General features: G+C 33.3%; 1 protein-coding gene across 5 annotated transcripts; it reads left to right on the forward strand.

Moving 5' to 3' along the window:
• The first annotated feature begins 6076 nt into the window (after positions 1–6076).
• On the forward strand, positions 6077–14566 carry LOC115950574 (MADS-box protein SVP). 5 transcript variants are annotated; one of them, XR_004083083.1, is made up of 11 exons: positions 6077–6167; positions 6234–6295; positions 6654–6877; positions 11175–11253; positions 12263–12327; positions 12411–12510; positions 12606–12647; positions 13314–13355; positions 13428–13582; positions 14098–14186; positions 14352–14566. XR_004083083.1 is itself a non-coding variant. In XM_031067770.1 (11 exons), exons 3-10 carry the CDS (start codon positions 6696–6698, stop codon positions 14114–14116), a joined length of 684 nt encoding a protein of 227 aa, XP_030923630.1. In that variant the 5' UTR covers positions 6077–6167; positions 6234–6295; positions 6654–6695; the 3' UTR covers positions 14117–14164; positions 14347–14566. The 5 variants fall into 5 exon arrangements, 4 of the variants coding, with proteins under 4 accessions (XP_030923630.1, XP_030923627.1, XP_030923629.1 ...); XM_031067770.1 differs by having other exon boundaries at positions 14098–14164; positions 14347–14566; XM_031067767.1 differs by having other exon boundaries at positions 14098–14566.
• Positions 14567–18121: the final 3555 nt, after the last annotated feature.

The raw sequence follows: 18121 nt of genomic DNA on the forward strand, positions 1-18121 counted from the left end.
ATAAAACAAATATATATGTAACTACACAATAGATAAATATAACAGAAATACGAGTTACACTCGAAAGAATAATTCAATGCTAAAACTGTTGAAATTTGCTGAAAACATATGCTAAAGAAAAAAAAAAAAACTAAAAAATTTAGATGTTATAACATATGTGGATACAAAATAGAGAAATATAAGAGAAAATGTGGTCACCTTCTATTGGAATCTGCTACAAATTTTAAAACTTTCAAAAGAAAAAAAAAATTAAAGAATTAGAAGAATTAGAGCCTACAAATTATATATATATATATATATATAAAAAAATAAAAAAAAATAAAAAAAAAACTATGACTATACAGTAGAGAGATATAAGAAAAAGATACCTTTAAAAGAATAATTCATAGTTATAGTCGTTGAAATCTGGCAAACAGATTCAAATAGTGCAAAAAATTAATCCAAAAATTCAAATGGTAAAATTTCCAAAAATTAAAGAATAGATTTTGAGCTAAGAAATTATTGAAACATAAAAAATAAATAATAATAATAATTGATTACACCATAGAAAAATATAACAGAACAATGGGTTACCCTAAAAAACTATAGCAATAATGGAGCTACTATTAGTGTGGCTCACACATGGGTGGCTAGGTAATAGCGACAGAGAAGATGTTGCGACCGTTTTTAGATTGTAAGTGGAGGGTTTTTGGATTTTTGGGTTTTATGTTTGTTGTTGAGTTTCATGTTAATTCAAAAACTTTTGGTTTGCTTAGGGTTTTTGAGTTTCACATTTTTGTGGCATGGTTGTAGGATTTTTAAAAAGTTAATTAACTTTGTTTTTGGGATGAGGAATAGTTTGATATATATATATATATATACATATATATGATAGAAAATTATATTATTGTAAAAAATTAAACGATAGAATTAAAGTCCCAAATAAATTTATGTGTTTGAATAGCACCAGGACATAATGGTATGTGTGGTTGTGGCATATGGTGATATATATTTAACTTTTTGTTGTTATCTAATATATAATAGCAAAAACTAAATTAATGCATAATCAAAAGATTTTGAAATAAAAAAATTATATTCTATAACGTAGAGTTCAAGAAGTTTGGTTGTAGGGTTTTAAAAAAATTAATTTACTTTGTTTTTGGGTTTATTGCAATAAACCCGATACTTATTGTAGGGGTAATAGGTCCAGGAGTACATATTTATGTATATATCGGGCCAGGGGCCCAACTCGAGAACATGAATAGTCCGAGGACGGGCAAACACCTTCCTAAGAATCCATATTGGTAGGTAAAGAGGTGAAGTCTGATCATAACCATCCAAGAAAGCCGTCCGAGGAGGAATACTTCCTCAGCTGAGTAAAGCAGATGTCAGAAGGTGTGGTCTGACACTAGGAGCAATGTTCCGGGCGATTCCATTGATGAGGATAAGTATCTAGAAGGAAAAGGATAGAGGGAGGCTATGAAATATCTCAAGGAAAAACTGCTACTATCGCATTAAATGCTTTGCAGCTAATTTTCTGACTGCATTAATGTGGAGAAGACCCCTAAACAGTACTGCATTGGCTGTCCCAACATACAGAGGACCTAAGAGGGTGTTCGATGGGACAAGCACTTAAGTAGTGGTTTGGATTATCAACAAGTGGAGGGTCAAAATCATTTAAAGATAACTATATAATGTAAGAGACCTTCTATGGAGAAGAAATCGAGAAATCAATTGAGAAACACTGGTAGCAATCAAGAACTGAATTTGTAATCAAATTTGTGAGAAATATATAAGAATCGATTTTCTCGGACTATGTCGATGACGATTTTCTTTAGTTTAAATCAGTCTATCTTCATTTTCTTGTCATCAAAACCTACTTCATTTGTTATCTGATTCATTAAAACCTAGTTTTTCAACCCACTCTCTATAAATTCACTGTATTGGGTTATTTGGGCCTAAATTCATCTATCTCTTAGGTTAGAGTCTCAAATTTGGTCCTTATATTTATCTTTTTATTGCAGATTTAAAAAAAAAAAAAATCTTTCTATTAAATTTAGCTTAAAACATTAGGTTTTATCCAAAAAAAAAAAGAAAAAAAAAGGATAATTATCTGGTTTTGGAGAGAAAAATAGTGTTTTTAATTTATTTATTTTTATTTTTTTAATATTGTGTTGTGCTGAAGTTAAAAATTGTAATGCAAGTAGAGGATTCGGTTATATATCTATAATAAATATAAATTAACCAATTCTACTTTAAGTATGTGTTTGGGGTGCGCGTTTGCGCGTCCACGTTTCTTCAGTTCACGTTTTTCACTTTTTTTTTTCCCCTGCACGTAAACAATAACCTCACATGGGTTCACTGTACAGGGGACAAAAATTACTGTTCATCACTGTAGCAGCATTGTTCATAACACTATTTACGTACTAAAAAATATTAAAAATGGGTCTCACGATACTATTCATATATTTAAAAATTATTTTACTATAATATTTTTAGTTTTCAGTTTTCAGTTTCAGCAATAATAAATTCAATCCAAACCTAAGCTAAATATAAAACAAACAGGCGAGACAGACAGACGGACCACATGGGTACGAAGACAAATATGAGAAAACCAAGAGGCACTTGGAAAAACCCCAGGAAATGAAGACCTTTCTCTTCAAAATATTTTATGGGGAAGATGTCATTACGTACAGATAGAACCATGACCCTGTCACTGTGTTTCCCTGCACAACAAGTCATGATTGCCTCCCTTCCCTGCTATGTCTCATTAGCTATCCCCAATCAAAATGAATTATCATCTCGTTCAGATAATATAATCAGGGATGATGTCAGGTGGTATTGCACTTGCACCTGACGCAATAGTATCAATTTCAAGCATTAAATAAAAAAATATTAAAAAAGGTGTAAAAAATTTGGTGAAAAAAATAGTGTAATTGCATGATTTGCCGTTGCACCTGATCTCAAATCATATAATTAGGCTCTGATATAGCTTTTTACTTTTTGTTGAGAACAGATTAGTTTAGTTTGACCGAACCGGCTTTCAAGGTTGCCCGTAGTTGGCTTTTGGTAGTTGAATGGAACACATTTTTCCACAATGGTTGAGGTGACTAATAAAATAAAAATATGGGTGTTGTTTAACATGTGTACAGGATAATTATTAATAGATCGTGTTAATTAGTGTCCTTAAAATATTAGTTAATAATTTATTTAAAATTTTTTTTTAAATTTTGTTAATATTATTTTCATTAAAAAATATAAAAAATTATCAAAATAATTAATTCAAGTTTATAAAATCAAAGACTTTGTAATTGAATTGACACATTTCCATATATAAAGTGCTTAAAAATTTAGAAAAAGGAATTTGAATTACGTGATTAACAACATATTTTAATTATTTCTAAAAAAAATTTATAAAAATACTTTCTAACTCGTACAGTCATATTACACACAATTTAAATAGTTTTGAACTAAGTCATAGTTCCGAAACATAATTTTAGTTCAAAAATTAAATTATTCATAGAAAAAAAAATGTGTAACAAAATATTTATAAAAGATATTAACTTTTTTTTTATAATTATAATAACATGTATATCACTTGAGTCATGACGAAGTTATTACTGTAAGCACAACATATACAACAAATTCTCATTCAAACCACCCAATTCATGTCAAATACAAAGTATTAAGAGATAATATCATAATTAATTAAAATAAATAAATAATCCAGAAGTTTCGTCTGGTGAGAAAGTCAAAAAGATAAACGTAGGAATAGTGGAGTAGGTGGGTGAAGTGTATTTAGGGAAAAAAAAATGTGACAGTTGGATATGATTGATGAGAACACGTACGCACGGTGGCAGGGTGGATTCGATTACACTCTGCTTTTTGCGTTTGCTTTTCCCGAGTGAATTGAGGACGATGACCCAGCAACAGTTACCGGACCTGGGCAAGCATGTCCGCACTTTTCTGATACATGTTTTACAAATCTCTCATCCATTGGTACTCCTTTTTTTTTCATAAATATTTTTTGGGGACTTCGACCTTTCAATCTTAGAACAGGAGTGATAGACTAATAGCTAGGAGCTAGAGGGTGTCTTTTCCTTTCTTTCTTTCTTTCTTTATTTAATTTTTTTTCTTTTTGGTTGCTTTCGTGAGCATAGGATGATAGATATAGGACTAATAAATAACATCCTACGGGCCGGTGAGAGAAAATGTAACTCTTGGAGATCTTCGATAGATTTTTGTCTGGAGTGTCGAATTTTCGAAAGCAACGATATATATATATAGATAAATTTGATTGCAAATGATTCTAGTCGGCAAAAGCATTCACATCTGGGCTGCGAAACGTCAAATGCACGCATATTTTAGCATTAGTCTAATTTATCTTAACAACTAAAAGTTGAAACATGGAAAATTGTAAATTTTTTTTGCCTAGAGCCATCGTACAGTATCATTGTAAATGTAGGATGGTAAGGTAGCACTTTGTCAAAAGTAATATTAATATTTAATTCCTGTTTCTCTCTCTCATCTCTCTCTCTCTGTCTTTTTCTGTCTCTCACTTCCCTCTCATCTCAGTATCCCTACCTCACTCTCTTCCCACCCTCTCTGTCTCAATCTCTCTATCCTTCCTCATTCTCAAATCGGAGCTTAGTTTTTTATTTATTTATTTATTTTGGAGAACCAAACGGTCTTCACTTTCAGATCGGCACGGAGCTTAGATCGGTGTGGATTGTGAGATATCTCCATTGAGTGAAACGGAAAACAAATCGGTAGGTTGTGGTTTGGGTAAGTGATTGTTCTAATTTGGTATTTGGTGGGTGGTGGGTTTCTCAGTGGGTTTCTGGGTTGATCTAGGCATGACCGGAGCTGGATGTGTGTTGCGATGTGTGCGTGGGTTTGGATCGGTGGAGATTGGTGGGTTTCTGGGTTGAATTGGGCGTGACTGGAGCTGGGTGTGTGTTGTGACGTGTGCGTGGGTTTGGATCGGTGGAGATTGTGGTGGCTTGGGTTTGGATCGGCGGAGATCAGAGATCGTGCTGTGATGTGTGCTGTGTGTGTGGTTTGTCGGTAGCTCCGATGGTGGCTCCAATGGTGATTTTTTATAAAATGGGTTTGCGGGGATATGTGGGGGGTGACTGTGTGTTCGTAGTGGCCATGGGGGTGACTATGTTGAACTGTTTTGGTTTTATCTGTTGTGGGCGGTGCTAGAGGACAAGGGAGAAAGAGGGGAAAAGGAATAGAAAAAGAGAAAAAAAAAAGAATATATAAATAAAATGAGAAAAAAAAAGAATTTTGGGACGTTGATTGTGTTATAAAATAGTATAATATAATTTTTTTTTTAATAGAGTAGTTTTTTGGATGATAAAATAGGATAAGATGACTCTAAGATTGATATGTAGGGTCTCTTTGGATAAAGTTAAAAATTGAAAATTGAAAAATATTGTAGCAAAATTTATGGGTCTGTGAATAGTATATGATGTGCTGAAAAAAGAGAAAAATCAAATTTTGCTGCTATTGTTTATTGAACAGTGCATAAATAGTAGTCGCAAGTCTCACAAACGTGTAAAAAAAAAAAAAAAGAGAAAAAATGCAGACACAGATGTGAATTTTCAGCCCAATCCAAACATAACCTTTATTTATTGCAATTTGCAACCCTCTCTTTAAAAAGATAATAAAAAACAGCCACGTTATTTAATAAGGGCCGTAAGACAATGGAAGAAAGCTTTTAAAGTATTTTGATTTTTTCAGTACACCATATTATTGGTATGATACTCATTTTATAAGTATAAATATTTATGAGATGTGAAAGATAAGGGCTGTGGTTTAAGTTTTTAATAGAAAATTTCATATATATATATATATATATATATACTTAAATTAAATTAAAAAAAAATTTCCATCTTGTATTAAAAAAAAGTTTTGATCTTCTCACGAAAATAACCGCACTTTATAATTCAAACACCTTGCTATAATAGTTCATAAAAAAAATACGCTTCCATAATAGGAAAAGATCTATTTATGTTGCAAATGTTTGAAAAATTTAGTGAAGCCCCTAAAGTTGCCTAAATATCACTCGTGCCCTTCTCTGTCATCATTTCTATTTTCTATAACAATTCCTTCTTAACCTTTTACAGCAAGAAAGGCCAAATAGGTGAGCAAGAGCAAAGACGTTGCTTCACCAGAAAAAGGTACTTTCGTTTTCACAATTTTGAATATACTCTCTCTCTCTCCAACTCTCATTGGTGACTTTTCAGAGCTCAGTAGAAGTCTTCCAGAAGGAACAACTGCACCATTACCGAAACCAACCCCAAAACTGGTAAGTTTAAGCAATAATTTCATCACAACCAATCTCCTCTCTCGTCCTCTTTAATGTTCCTGTAATTGGTGGAAATTTTTAGCACTCCTCTTCTGGATCTGAGATGGGTTTCTCTCTGCTTTCATCAAACTAGGGTTAGTGCTCAGATTCTAGGCTAAATTTGGCAACTTTACTGCCAGTTTAACCTTTGCTTTTGCCTCACACAAGCGCTCTATATATAGCAACTACCTTGCCTTTTGTGGTGGGTTTTGTTGATTATATTCTGGTTTATTCCATGTCTTTGAAAGTGTGAAACTAAAAAAAAAAGGAGATTCTTACACTTAAGTCTTTTTTTTTGTTTCCTTTTTGGTATATACAGTAAAGCTTTCTTCTAGGAAAAAGTTGGAGGAGAAGAAGAAGAATGGCGAGAGAGAAGATTCAGATCAAGAAGATTGACAACGCCACAGCTAGGCAAGTCACTTTCTCGAAGAGGCGAAGAGGGCTTTTTAAGAAAGCTGAGGAGCTATCCGTGCTTTGTGATGCTGATGTCGCTCTCATTATCTTTTCTTCTACTGGAAAGCTCTTTGAGTACTCCAGCTCAAGGTGTCTCTCTCTCTCTCTCTCTCTCACTCACTCTCTCTCTCGTTGTGCACACATGATAAAATACAGAAACTTTGACACTTTAATAGTAATAGTTTTAGTCCTTTTTGGTTTAACAGTTTTTGTGTTAGATTGTTTCATGCTAAAATTCCTGGAAGAATGGGAGGTCAGAACTAAGAACCCCCACGTCAATGGAAGTAATAAAGCTGTACTTTTTATTTATTTGTTAAGAAAGAGAAAATGGTATTAAACTATTGGGGTAGTGAAGGGTCTGCAACTTAAATGCTTTTGTCTTGGACAAGGATGATAGTTTTAGAGGCCTTCTCTTTGGGTTGGCGGTTTATATTTTAGAATGTTTCTTACAGTAATCTCTGGTAGAATGAGTTAAAGAACTTAAGAAGACCACGTCAATGAGAATAATAAAACTCTAGTTTTTATTTAAACAAAAAATGAATTATTAACAGGGACTGTAACTTGGATGTTGTTCTTGTTGGGACTCTAAACTGGGGTCTGATTGACTTGATAAGATAGGTGTTATTGAATAAGAGTGCAGTTCAATAGACTTGTTGATTGACGTAATATTGCTAAAGAAAAGGTTGGTTTTAGTGGGAGTTTTATGGTAAATATACTCAAGCGGCTTTCATCTCAGCTTTTGTAGAAGCTATTTGGGAATCTTTAAATAAATTCTTTAGTATGAAAATGTTAAAAAGGATTTGTGTTGCCATCTTTTTCCCTCGTCCTTTCCCTCTACACTTTGATTTGATGTGGTCCAAAAAGGACCAAAGTGTGGGCAAAAGGAAATTATAGAACTAATTGCAGTTAGTGCTCCCTTGTGCCTCTCCATGTTTGAGCAAGTGGACCAGTGAGATTGGAATAATCGGTTACTACATAGTTTACTAGAAGAACAATGCTTTAATAAGAGAACTTGTTATTGATGACCATGTTGTTATGTCAGAACATTTGTATCTTGAAATGCTTGGTTTATGAGAATTAAACATTTGTTTGGATGGAGGGAATATAGGGGGGAGATGAGAAGAGAAGATGACTAAGAGCATTTATAGCAGTGGAGCTAAAAATTTAGCTATTTGACATTACAAAAAGTTACTTTATCTATTTTGCTTACTTTACAAAACATCCAGCAGCAGGAGTTCTATTTTAACTTTGAACACATTAAAATAATATAAACATTACAATAAAATAATATATCTACTACATTATTTTATTAATTTGTTTCTCTTTCTCAAAAAAGGAAAAAAAAAAAATTTCTCTCTATCTTTGTGCATGCCTCAACTCTCCATTGTCAAAAAAAACTTCTCATTTCTCTCCTCTTCAGTCTCCACTCTTACTTCTCTCTATCTTGTTGCCGCTCTCTCCTTCCCACCCATCACCATCTCAAAACCTTCCTTGCCGGCGCCAGAGACGAATCGTCGAAGCTCTCGAGGATCGTGTGGGTTGTGGGTTGTGCCGGCGCGGGTTTGTGCATTGTGCCGTGGCTAGAGATGAACTCTTCGAAGCTCTCGCCTCCTTGCCGGTGTGGGTTTGTGGGTTGTGCCATGGGTTTGTGATCTCTCTCTACTCTAACCGATCTACAATGGGTTTGTGATTTGTGACGTGGGTTTGTGTTTTGTGGTGGTTGTATGGAATTTGGACTGGCAATGCTTCGATCTTTCTCTCTACTCTATCTCTGTGGGTTTGTGTTTTGTGGTGTTTGGTGATGTGGGTTTGGTGGATTGGCGTTGCTTCAATGGCATTGGTCCGATCCGGTATTTTTCTGGTGGCCGGGTGTCTGATTTGATGGGTTTTTATATGGATTTTATGAGCACCACCGCTGGCAAGTTGGCCGGTGAAGCAGAGAGGAGATGAGGGATGCCGGAGAGAGAGAAAGAAAGAAAGAAAAAGAGAGAATATTTTTTAATGAGAGAAGTTTAATAAAATATTATTATTTTTTTTTTAGCTTCTTGCTACAGTGCACAGCCATATTTGTTGTGCACTATAGCAAGAAGCTAAAAAATTTTAGCTATGGCTCCGCTATTCTAACATGCATTTTTGTGTTTTGGTGAAGCTAAAATAGCTATTTAGCTTCAATGTAGCTAATGCCCTAATGCGCTAAAGTTGAGTTATTCTAGCCATTTTCTAGTCTATTACACTCTTGTCTCCCTTTATTTCAAACATTCCTTAATGGTTTCTTTGAATCTTTAACAAGCATAAGAAATGTAGACTTGTAAATCCGTTATATGATTTAGCTAGAATTTTGCATGATATAAATCTTTTTTTAGGCACCGGGACTTTGTAAAGGCCACAAATATCCCCTAATGGTGATGGGACAGTTCAAGGTTAATTCTTAAATGAGGGAAAGATCGTCTTTGTTTTGATAATGGTTTAGCATGAAGAGAAGTGTGGTATTTGATTAATTACGTTTGCTATTTTAGCTAAAATAACTGGTGATGCTTACTATCTATTACATTGTGCAAATATAAGCAATGATGCTTGGATTAAATGTTTTACTTTGTTTATTGGTTTTCTCGTTCTCTGAGTATCGGAGTCTTCGGTGGTTTAGTTCCTTTCCATTGTGAAAACGGTCCCCTTTAATGATAATCATTAATTCCCATCATTAAAAATGATTTTTTTGACTAGATTGACATTTTTTTTAAAAAAAATTTGTATTATTAGTTTGGCTGTGAAAACTCATCTTGCTAATGATGCAAGAAAATATATCTACTTTAATATAGCTTGATTTAATTTTGGAGTTAATTGTATTTTTATTATAGGTCGTAGTAGTATATTTGATTCATTATAATTTTAATTTAATGCTTTAGAGTGAAGCCATTTAGTGGGTTTTAGTTAGCTTAATTGATTAAGTCTTTGACGGAAGAAATTATTAAGTCCACCGGGAGGATTGCTAATGTGGTCATCTTAGTCTTTTTAACTAATAAAACACTGCAATTTATGCAAATGTGATATCACCTGGTGGTTTTTAATTTTTAATTTTTGTGCTATTAAGGAATTTGTCTCACATATTTGCATAAATGACTATTTAATTGGTTGGGAGGACCACATTAGCAATCCTTCCAATTGATCTAATAATTTCTCCTCTGATGGTTGAATAAGAGATCTGGAGTTCAATACTACCTACATCAAAAATCGACTGGTGTTTTGATTTGATAATAAAGAGTTATCATCAGACGTTTTTTCTTAGTAGCAAAATAATTTGCTATTTATTATTATTTTTTAAAGTAAGCACAATAATGTAGTCTTACGGAGACGAATCATTTTGATGATGAATTTTGGTTTTGTCCTACATCAGTTGGTTTTTGTATCATGATTCGAGCTTCAAAGATACTTCTTACTGGTTTCAGTGCCAGCTCAATAGGTGAGCCAAATAGGCAAGGCCCCACAATGAAAAAAGGCTCCTAAATTTTTACCAATAGAGATGTTCATGTATCAATAGAAGTATTCATTAAACCCTAAATATTCACCAATAAATAAAAAATAGTTGTTTTTTATTAAAGAAAAACTAGTTAAAGAAAAATATTTTCATTGGATGGGTCAATCATTTAATCTTTCACACATAAATGTTCAAAAAACTCATTAATCTTACACTAGTAAATAAATTTATACTCAAATTCTATTTAGAAATATCAGATATATAACTTTATTAAAATTTTCAATCATAATTTTTTAGTGTTTGGTTACTTCATTCAATAAATAGTGTTTATTTTAGTTGTGTAGTCATTAAATAATGTGATGAGTTCTAATTTGTAATTTTTTCTAAAAAATTAGATTTTAAATTGGAAAAAAAAAAACCAAAAGTTAAATAAATATTTTATTAATATTCAAAGTATAAGAATAGACCTCACTTAAAGTTGTAGCCTTAGGTTCTACAATACATTGAGCTGGCCTTGACTGGTTTGAACGAGTTTTAATTCAAATGACATTCTTTATGTAAAATTGTTTTTCCTTCTTACTCATTAGCAACCTGGGTGGAGCAGTAAAAAATTTCTCACAGATTCCAAACCTAAACTTTCAGCCAAGGCTATATATATGTATTTTTTTTTTTAAACTGCCAAGGCTATATTTTAATAAAGGCTTAAACATGCTTTTGGTCCTCAATTTTTGGGGTGGTATGAGAATTAAAATGAAACCACCCCTAATGGTCAAGGACCAAAAGCATTTTTAAATCTTTAATTAATGATTGTAATTTCTATTAATGCATTCAATACTCTACGAATGCAAACGCATTTATGCTTTTTTGTTTGGGACTCGACTGCATTCACACAAGTGACTTTGTATACTTTTGAAGCATGAAGGAAATACTAGAGAGACATAATTTGCACTCAAAGAACCTTGAGAAACTGGATCAACCATCTCTTGAGTTGCAGGTCAGTTGTTTTAGTGTTTATATATCTATCTTTATGGTAAAGCATTTGAATTACAGAATGTGTTACTCCCGTTGTTTCAGTTTGTTTGTCCTCTATTCCATTTTGGGATGTTCCAAAATATTGTCTTGTTTCTAAAAGTAAAAGTTATTAATTTACTAATGTTCTTATTATAACCTTACCTTATTTTCAAAACTATTTGAAAAGAAAATTAACAAATATTTAAAAAATCAATTTAATTGGGGCACCTTTTAAGTTGCCTCGTTAAGAATAACTCTTTTAAAAAAAAAAAAAAAACTAATAAATTTATTTAAGGGTAGTTTTGTAAACTTATATATTTTTATAAGGCAGACAAGACAACAAATGATGTTCCCTTAAAAAGTTTGACTTTTCAAACAGGACAAACAAATTGGGACAGAGGGAGTATTAAATGACTTTGACCCTGATTATTAAAGCCTTTATTTATGGACTTTGTCGAAAAGATTGTGAATTAAGAAATTCATTTATTGTGCATAATATCTCTGGATGGTATCTCTTTTTGAGTGAACAACCCTCCCCCTCAGTTCCTTTTAAACCTACGCCAACCCCTCTATTTAGGAGGATCGAATCCTAAACTTCCATCTTATAATAGTTAAATAATTAAGTTTATTATTTTTAATCACCCAAACTTTTGGATGGGTGTTATTTTAGTTATGATATCAGAATAGGTGGTCATGAGTTTGAATCGTGCCTCAACTTCACCTTCCATTAAAAAACCTATGTGTTCTATACGTGAGTTTAAGATTTTGGGATAAATGAAATTTTGTCAAATATAATTCCCCAAGTACTCTCAGTTGCTAATTGCTTTCATAATTATTTTATGGTATTTAAATATTTAGAAGATGAATACTTATCTTGTTTTTGAAAGCTACAATATAACTCTATATACTTGACAAAAACATTTAACTTACATCTCTGACCCATCATTATTTTTCGTTTATGTACTAAATATATAATCAAATGTGTACTGTAGCTAGTAGAGAACAGCAACCACTCCAGATTGAGCAAGGAAATTGCAGAGAAAAGCCATCAGCTGAGGTATAAGTCTTTAAAAACAAAATCTGAAAATAGTGATGCTATACATTAATATATATGGAGGTGTTATATTGTGTGTAAAATAGGCAGATGAGAGGAGAGGAGCTTCAAGGATTAAATGTAGAAGAACTGCAGCAGCTAGAGAGGTCACTGGAATCTGGATTGAGCCGTGTGATAGAAAGAAAGGTCTATGCTTATTTTATTTAATAGTCTTTTTGGTATAATCATGGGCTTGACTCTAGCTTGTCTCTTGGTATAATTGAACTCTCTATGCATTTCAGGGTGAGAAGATTATGAAAGAGATAAATGATCTTCAAAGAAAGGTTAGAAACTAAACTTTTTCAAAATTGTTAGACAAGTGGAGGAGTTCTGGTTCACCATAAATAAAGGAAAATGAATTATCTTTCTTATTGCACTGTGAAAACCCTTCAAAAGTTCTCCATTATAAAAAGAAAACAATGAAAGGAATAAAAAAAAGAAAAAGAAATGGAAAAACAGTTCATGCATGCAAAGTGGTATACCATGCGTATTAGGTATAGCTCAACCACAAAAAAAAAAAAAAAAGTTAATAAGATCTTCGTCCTTTGTTTAATTTGTAACTTTTCTATCACACATTTTCTCTATGTAGAAAAATTTAGGCATAAACAATAAATTAATGCACATCTCGTTTGTATGTTAAAATAGTTTTCTACGTTTTGTCGAGCTGATTAGTTCCTGCAGCTGAATCTTTTTCTTTTGGTGAACTATCCTAAAGACATCATAGCATCTGGGAGGTACAGGCTAGAGTACTCTAGGCTTGAAATATAATTAAATTGCAGACCCTTGTACTTACGGTTTGACATGGGCATGCACATAAGCAAAAAGCAATTCTGATAGAACATGCATGTAATTGTAAGAATATTCCATGATTATCTAGATTGTTAAACTTCTGTACTTACATGCCTGATATCCTCTAGTCATATTTTTATTTGAATTCATGAATCATACAGGGGATGCAATTGATGGAAGAGAATGAGCGATTAAGACAGCAAGTATGGAATCTCTCTCCCTTCTTCTTCTTCTTCTTCTTCGATTGCTAATTGAAAGTGATATGTTTGACTAAGGTGGTAGATATATCTAATGGCCGAAGACACATTGGCACTGAGTCAGAGAATCTGATTGCTGAGGAAGGCCAGTCATCAGAGTCTGTCACTAATGTCTGCAACTCAACTGGTGCCCCTCATGACTATGAAAGCTCAGATACATCCCTCAAGTTAGGGTGAGTTCAGCACACTTAATAAGCACACTGACAACCAATCAATCTTTGCACTAAAACCCAAATTAAATCGAGTCCAAGCCTGACTACACTTCCTAAATGGAAATTTTAATATATGTAAATGATAGAACCAGAATTTTGTTGTGAATTTGGCTGCTCAGTGAATGTACTTTTGAGTGAAAAAACCTCATGTAGCAGGTATGTCTGCGTGCATAAGCTTCAGGATTATAAAATTTATCATTTCCGTTTTATATTCTGCCTTGAGCTTTGTGAGCAACGAGTCTTGGGCAAGATTTACTTAGAGAAAAGGCAGTGTTTAATTTTCTTGGGGATGGTCATGAAAATAATTGTACCAATATTTCCAAACATAGCTTGCACATTGAAGTTTATTTACAAAACTAGCCATTCTCGACTTTTTTTTTTTTCCTTAAAAATACTTAAGCATATGTCTTATATGTTATCTTCCTTCCCCCACATGTATGCTACTTTAATGACTTTCTTGCATCTAATTGTTGCAGGCTACCCTACTCTGGGTGAACGTTTGGAGGAGCTTACGAAGCAAAACAAATATCTGATCAATACAAATATCTGATCAATACAAATGCAGGTCCGTTTTACTTGTATCAAAGGAATTATATCCAACCCATGCTTTGTTAATGGTACTTGAATGATGAGTACCTTTTTTGTTGAAGAACGATGAGAACCTAGATGTTCATTGTTCAAATATTTTCATACTGAAGCTATGAATTACATAAGAGTCTCTCCTCTGCAGTACGGAATGCTTTGTTGCCACAAGCATGGTATAGTATCACAGCCTAGTCCTTAAAGTTTGGGATGGTAAGGGGTGTAACCCAGAACATTGATGAAGTTCTTATGACATATGAAGTGTCGTTCCAGCAAACCTTGCCCTTTATTCAGAACAAGAGATTATGTTGTGTATGCGTTATTAGAATGTATTTGGTCATAAATTTAAAATACCTTAGAAAATTTGAAATTCTTGCAAAATTTAGATGCAATTTTCTAGGTGTAGTATAGTTTTTAATTTAATTTTAAACGCATTGGTCATTGAAGCACAAATGGTGTTATATATTTTGAGAAAATTAAATTAACAATAATTATGCATTTGATTTTTATTGAGAAAAATAATGTAATAAGGAATTGTACCTAATTTTTATACTTTTAAAAATAATGAGATTTAAATATGGAAATTTCAAATTTATCAATATATATTTCTATAATTTGGATGAAAACATTTGAGTGAAGTTTCACAAAAAATAATAATGAGAAGACCGAATAATTAATATAATGAGTGAATATGAAAATGGCAATGGTGGTGTAAAGAAAGAAGGTTTTTGAAGAAACTAGAAATTTATTCAGTGTTTACAGAAATGAAAATTGATTACAAATAATTAACAAACTACCTATTTATATACACTGAAATTAGGGGTTGCACTTCCTGCCAAAAATAACAAATTAACAAACTTCTAACTACACAACCAATCATGGCATGACACCTGATTTCTCCAATCAGTGCTTGACAGTTGTTATGGACTTCTTCTTTCTGGCACGTGCTATAACTAAGCTTCCTTCTGTCATTTTCTTCTTTTCTTTATTCTTCCCATTGTCGTTTAGTCTATCATGTCGTTTATGCTCTATTTTTCCTTTAACACTCCCCCTCAAGTCATGAGTTGTAAACTCAGTTGAACTGAAGATGATTCCTTCATTTGCTATGGCACAAATATGTCTTTTAATCCTAACTTCTTAGATAATCTTGCAAAGGAAATATAGCCTAAAGCTTTGGTGAAAAAGTTAGCCACTTGAGCATTTGTTACTACATGAAATGTTTTAATCATTCCTTCTAAGATCTTATCTCGAACCAAATGGCAGTTCACTTCAATGTGCTTGGTCCTCTCATGGATGACTGGATTAGTAGCTATATACAATGCTACTTGATTGTCACAGAACAACATGGCTGGTTTAGAATGTTCAACCTTCAAATCCTTGAGCAATTGCAACACCCAAGTTATCTCACATGCCATACTAGCTATTGCTCTGTACTCAGCTTCTACCGAAGACCTTGAGACCACTCATTGTTTCTTTGATCTCCATGATATCAATGATTCTCCTAGATAAACAGCATAGCCTGTCAATGAACTTCTTGTGTCAGGGCATCCAGTTCAATTTGCATCACAAAAAGATTTAATATGCAAATTAGACTTGCTAGGAAAGAAAATCCCTTTTCCTGGTGACCCTTTTATGTATTGAAAGTACTTTGTGGGCTGCAAATAAGTGAGGTTCCCTTGGCTGTGAGACAAACTGACTTAACCTATGTACAACATAGGTAATATTAGGTCTTGTTAGAGTCAAATACAACAGCCTTCCAATTAATCTCCTATACTAACCCGGTTCTGTAATTGGCTTGCCTTCATACTTGGACAATCTCAAATTTTGCTCCATTGGAAACTTTATAGGCTTAGAACCAATAAAACCAGTATCCGTTAGGATCTCTAGGGCATATTTTCTTTGGTCTAAAACTTATATCTTCATCAGTTCTTGTTACCTCTAGTCCTAAGAAATATCTTAGTGAACCAAGGTCTTTCAAACCAAACCTGTCATCAAGCAGCTTCTTCAAACCAGCAACACAATCAAGGTTATTCCCAGTGAGTAATATATCATCCACATAAACCAATAACACTGTGAAAGAAGACCCTTGAGTGTGAGTGAACAAAGAATAGTTTGACTTAGACTGTACAAACCCCATTTGCATAATAGTGTTTGAAAATTTATCAAACCATTGCCTTGAAGCTTACTTAAGGCCATAGAGACTTTTATTCAACTTACAAATTAAATTCTTCTCCCCCTTGCTATGAAAGCCAGGTGGTAGACACGTGTAAATGTCCTCAATTAAATCACCATGCAAGAATGCATTATTAACATCCATTTGATGGAGAAACCACTCTTTCACAACAGCTAAAGAAGGAACAATCCTGACTGAAACTGATTTAGAGACTGGGGAAAAGGTCTCTGAATAGTCCAAACCAAGTTTCTGTGTGAACCCATTAGCAACTAGACGTGCCTTATACCTCTCAATAGTACCATCAGGAAGATACTTAATCATATAAACCCATTTACAACTAATTGGAGTCTTACTTGGTGGCAGTCCTTCATTTAGGAAATTGAACTGTCTGATGGAAAGAGATAGGTTTCGGAGGAGTATTGGTGACTGCCATAACAAAAGAGTGAAAGGTAGGGCCAAGATGAGAATAATCCAAACTAGCTAAAACATCATAGGGAAAACCAGAACTAGGTTTAGTGCCTAACAGATTGGCAGATGAGGTCTAGTTGATCTTCTCAAGACAAGTAAGGAAGGACTAGATGAAGATGAATTAAGTGAATTAGAAATGATGGGTTCAGATTAGGAATTGATGTCAGTGGAGACAATAGGGTCAGCAGAAATTGCAGTAGTAGTGTCAATAGGTTCTGTAGAAATGGCAATAGTAGTATCTGGTACAACAGTACTGATATTAGCAGGAATATTGGGAAAAGAAGGTGAGGAAGGTTCAGTATAGTTTGAGGTACAATGGGGGAAGACAAAATCATCTAAGTAAGAAGTTGAGGGCTGAGATGAAGTGACATAGGGAAAGATATGTTCATAAAAAATAACATCTCTAGAGATGTACACTGAATTGGATTCAAGGTTCAATACATTGTAACCTTTAATGCCATAGGGGTAGCCTAAGAAAACACACTTTCTGGCTCTAGGTGCAAATTTATTTTTATTGTGAGGCAATATAGAAATAAAACACAAACAGCCAAAGCATTTGAGATGATGATAGGAAGGTGGAGAGTGAAAAAGCATTTTATAAGGACTCTTATTTCCTAGTGATTTTAAGGGAATTCTGTTAATCAAGTGAACTGCAGTCAAAACACAATCCCCCTGAAAGCACAAAGGAACTTTGGATTGAAATATCAAAGCTCTTGCAACATTAAGAAAGTGTTCATGCTTTCTTTGAACAATTGCATTTTGTTGAGGAGTATCAACACATGCTAATTGATGCAAAATCCCATTGGAGTGAAAGAAATCCTTTAAGAAAAATTCAGTATCATTATCACTCCTAATAGTCTGAATTTTGCTATTAAATTGAGTATTCACCATAATTGCAAAGAGTTTCAGATTTATGTTTAAGAAGGTAAACCCATGTGCATCTACTGTAATCATCTACAATGGTCAGAAAGTACTTAAAACCATCAATAGTACTAGTTGCAAAGGGACCCCAGAGATTACAATGAATCAATTCAAAAGGCTTAGAAGATACATAAGAGTAAAAGGAAGTCTCTTTTGCTTTGAAAAATGACAAACATCACAGCAAGGTGTTTTATTTGAAACATCAGTATGTACAACTTGCTTCAACAAATCAAGTTTTGAATAAGATGGATGACCTAATCTAATGTGCCATAAATTTGAAGAAGAAATGTGACTGATAGCAGCAGTAAGAGCAGAAGCAATTGGTCTAGAATCTGAATCTTGCAGTAAATACAAGC

The sequence above is a fragment of the Quercus lobata genome, chromosome 6 (genome assembly GCF_001633185.2).
Source record: "Quercus lobata isolate SW786 chromosome 6, ValleyOak3.0 Primary Assembly, whole genome shotgun sequence".
Taxonomy (NCBI): domain Eukaryota; kingdom Viridiplantae; phylum Streptophyta; class Magnoliopsida; order Fagales; family Fagaceae; genus Quercus; species Quercus lobata.

Bases quoted from the DNA above. Each gene is read 5' to 3' on its own strand.
- LOC115950574 (XM_031067767.1), top strand. From the start codon at position 6,696: ATGGCGAGAGAGAAGATTCAGATCAAGAAGATTGACAACGCCACAGCT. The intron at 12,328-12,410 runs GTATAAGTCTTT...TGTGTAAAATAG, and splicing joins GAGAAAAGCCATCAGCTGAG to GCAGATGAGAGGAGAGGAGC. The intron at 13,356-13,427 runs GTATGGAATCTC...TGTTTGACTAAG, and splicing joins ATGAGCGATTAAGACAGCAA to GTGGTAGATATATCTAATGG.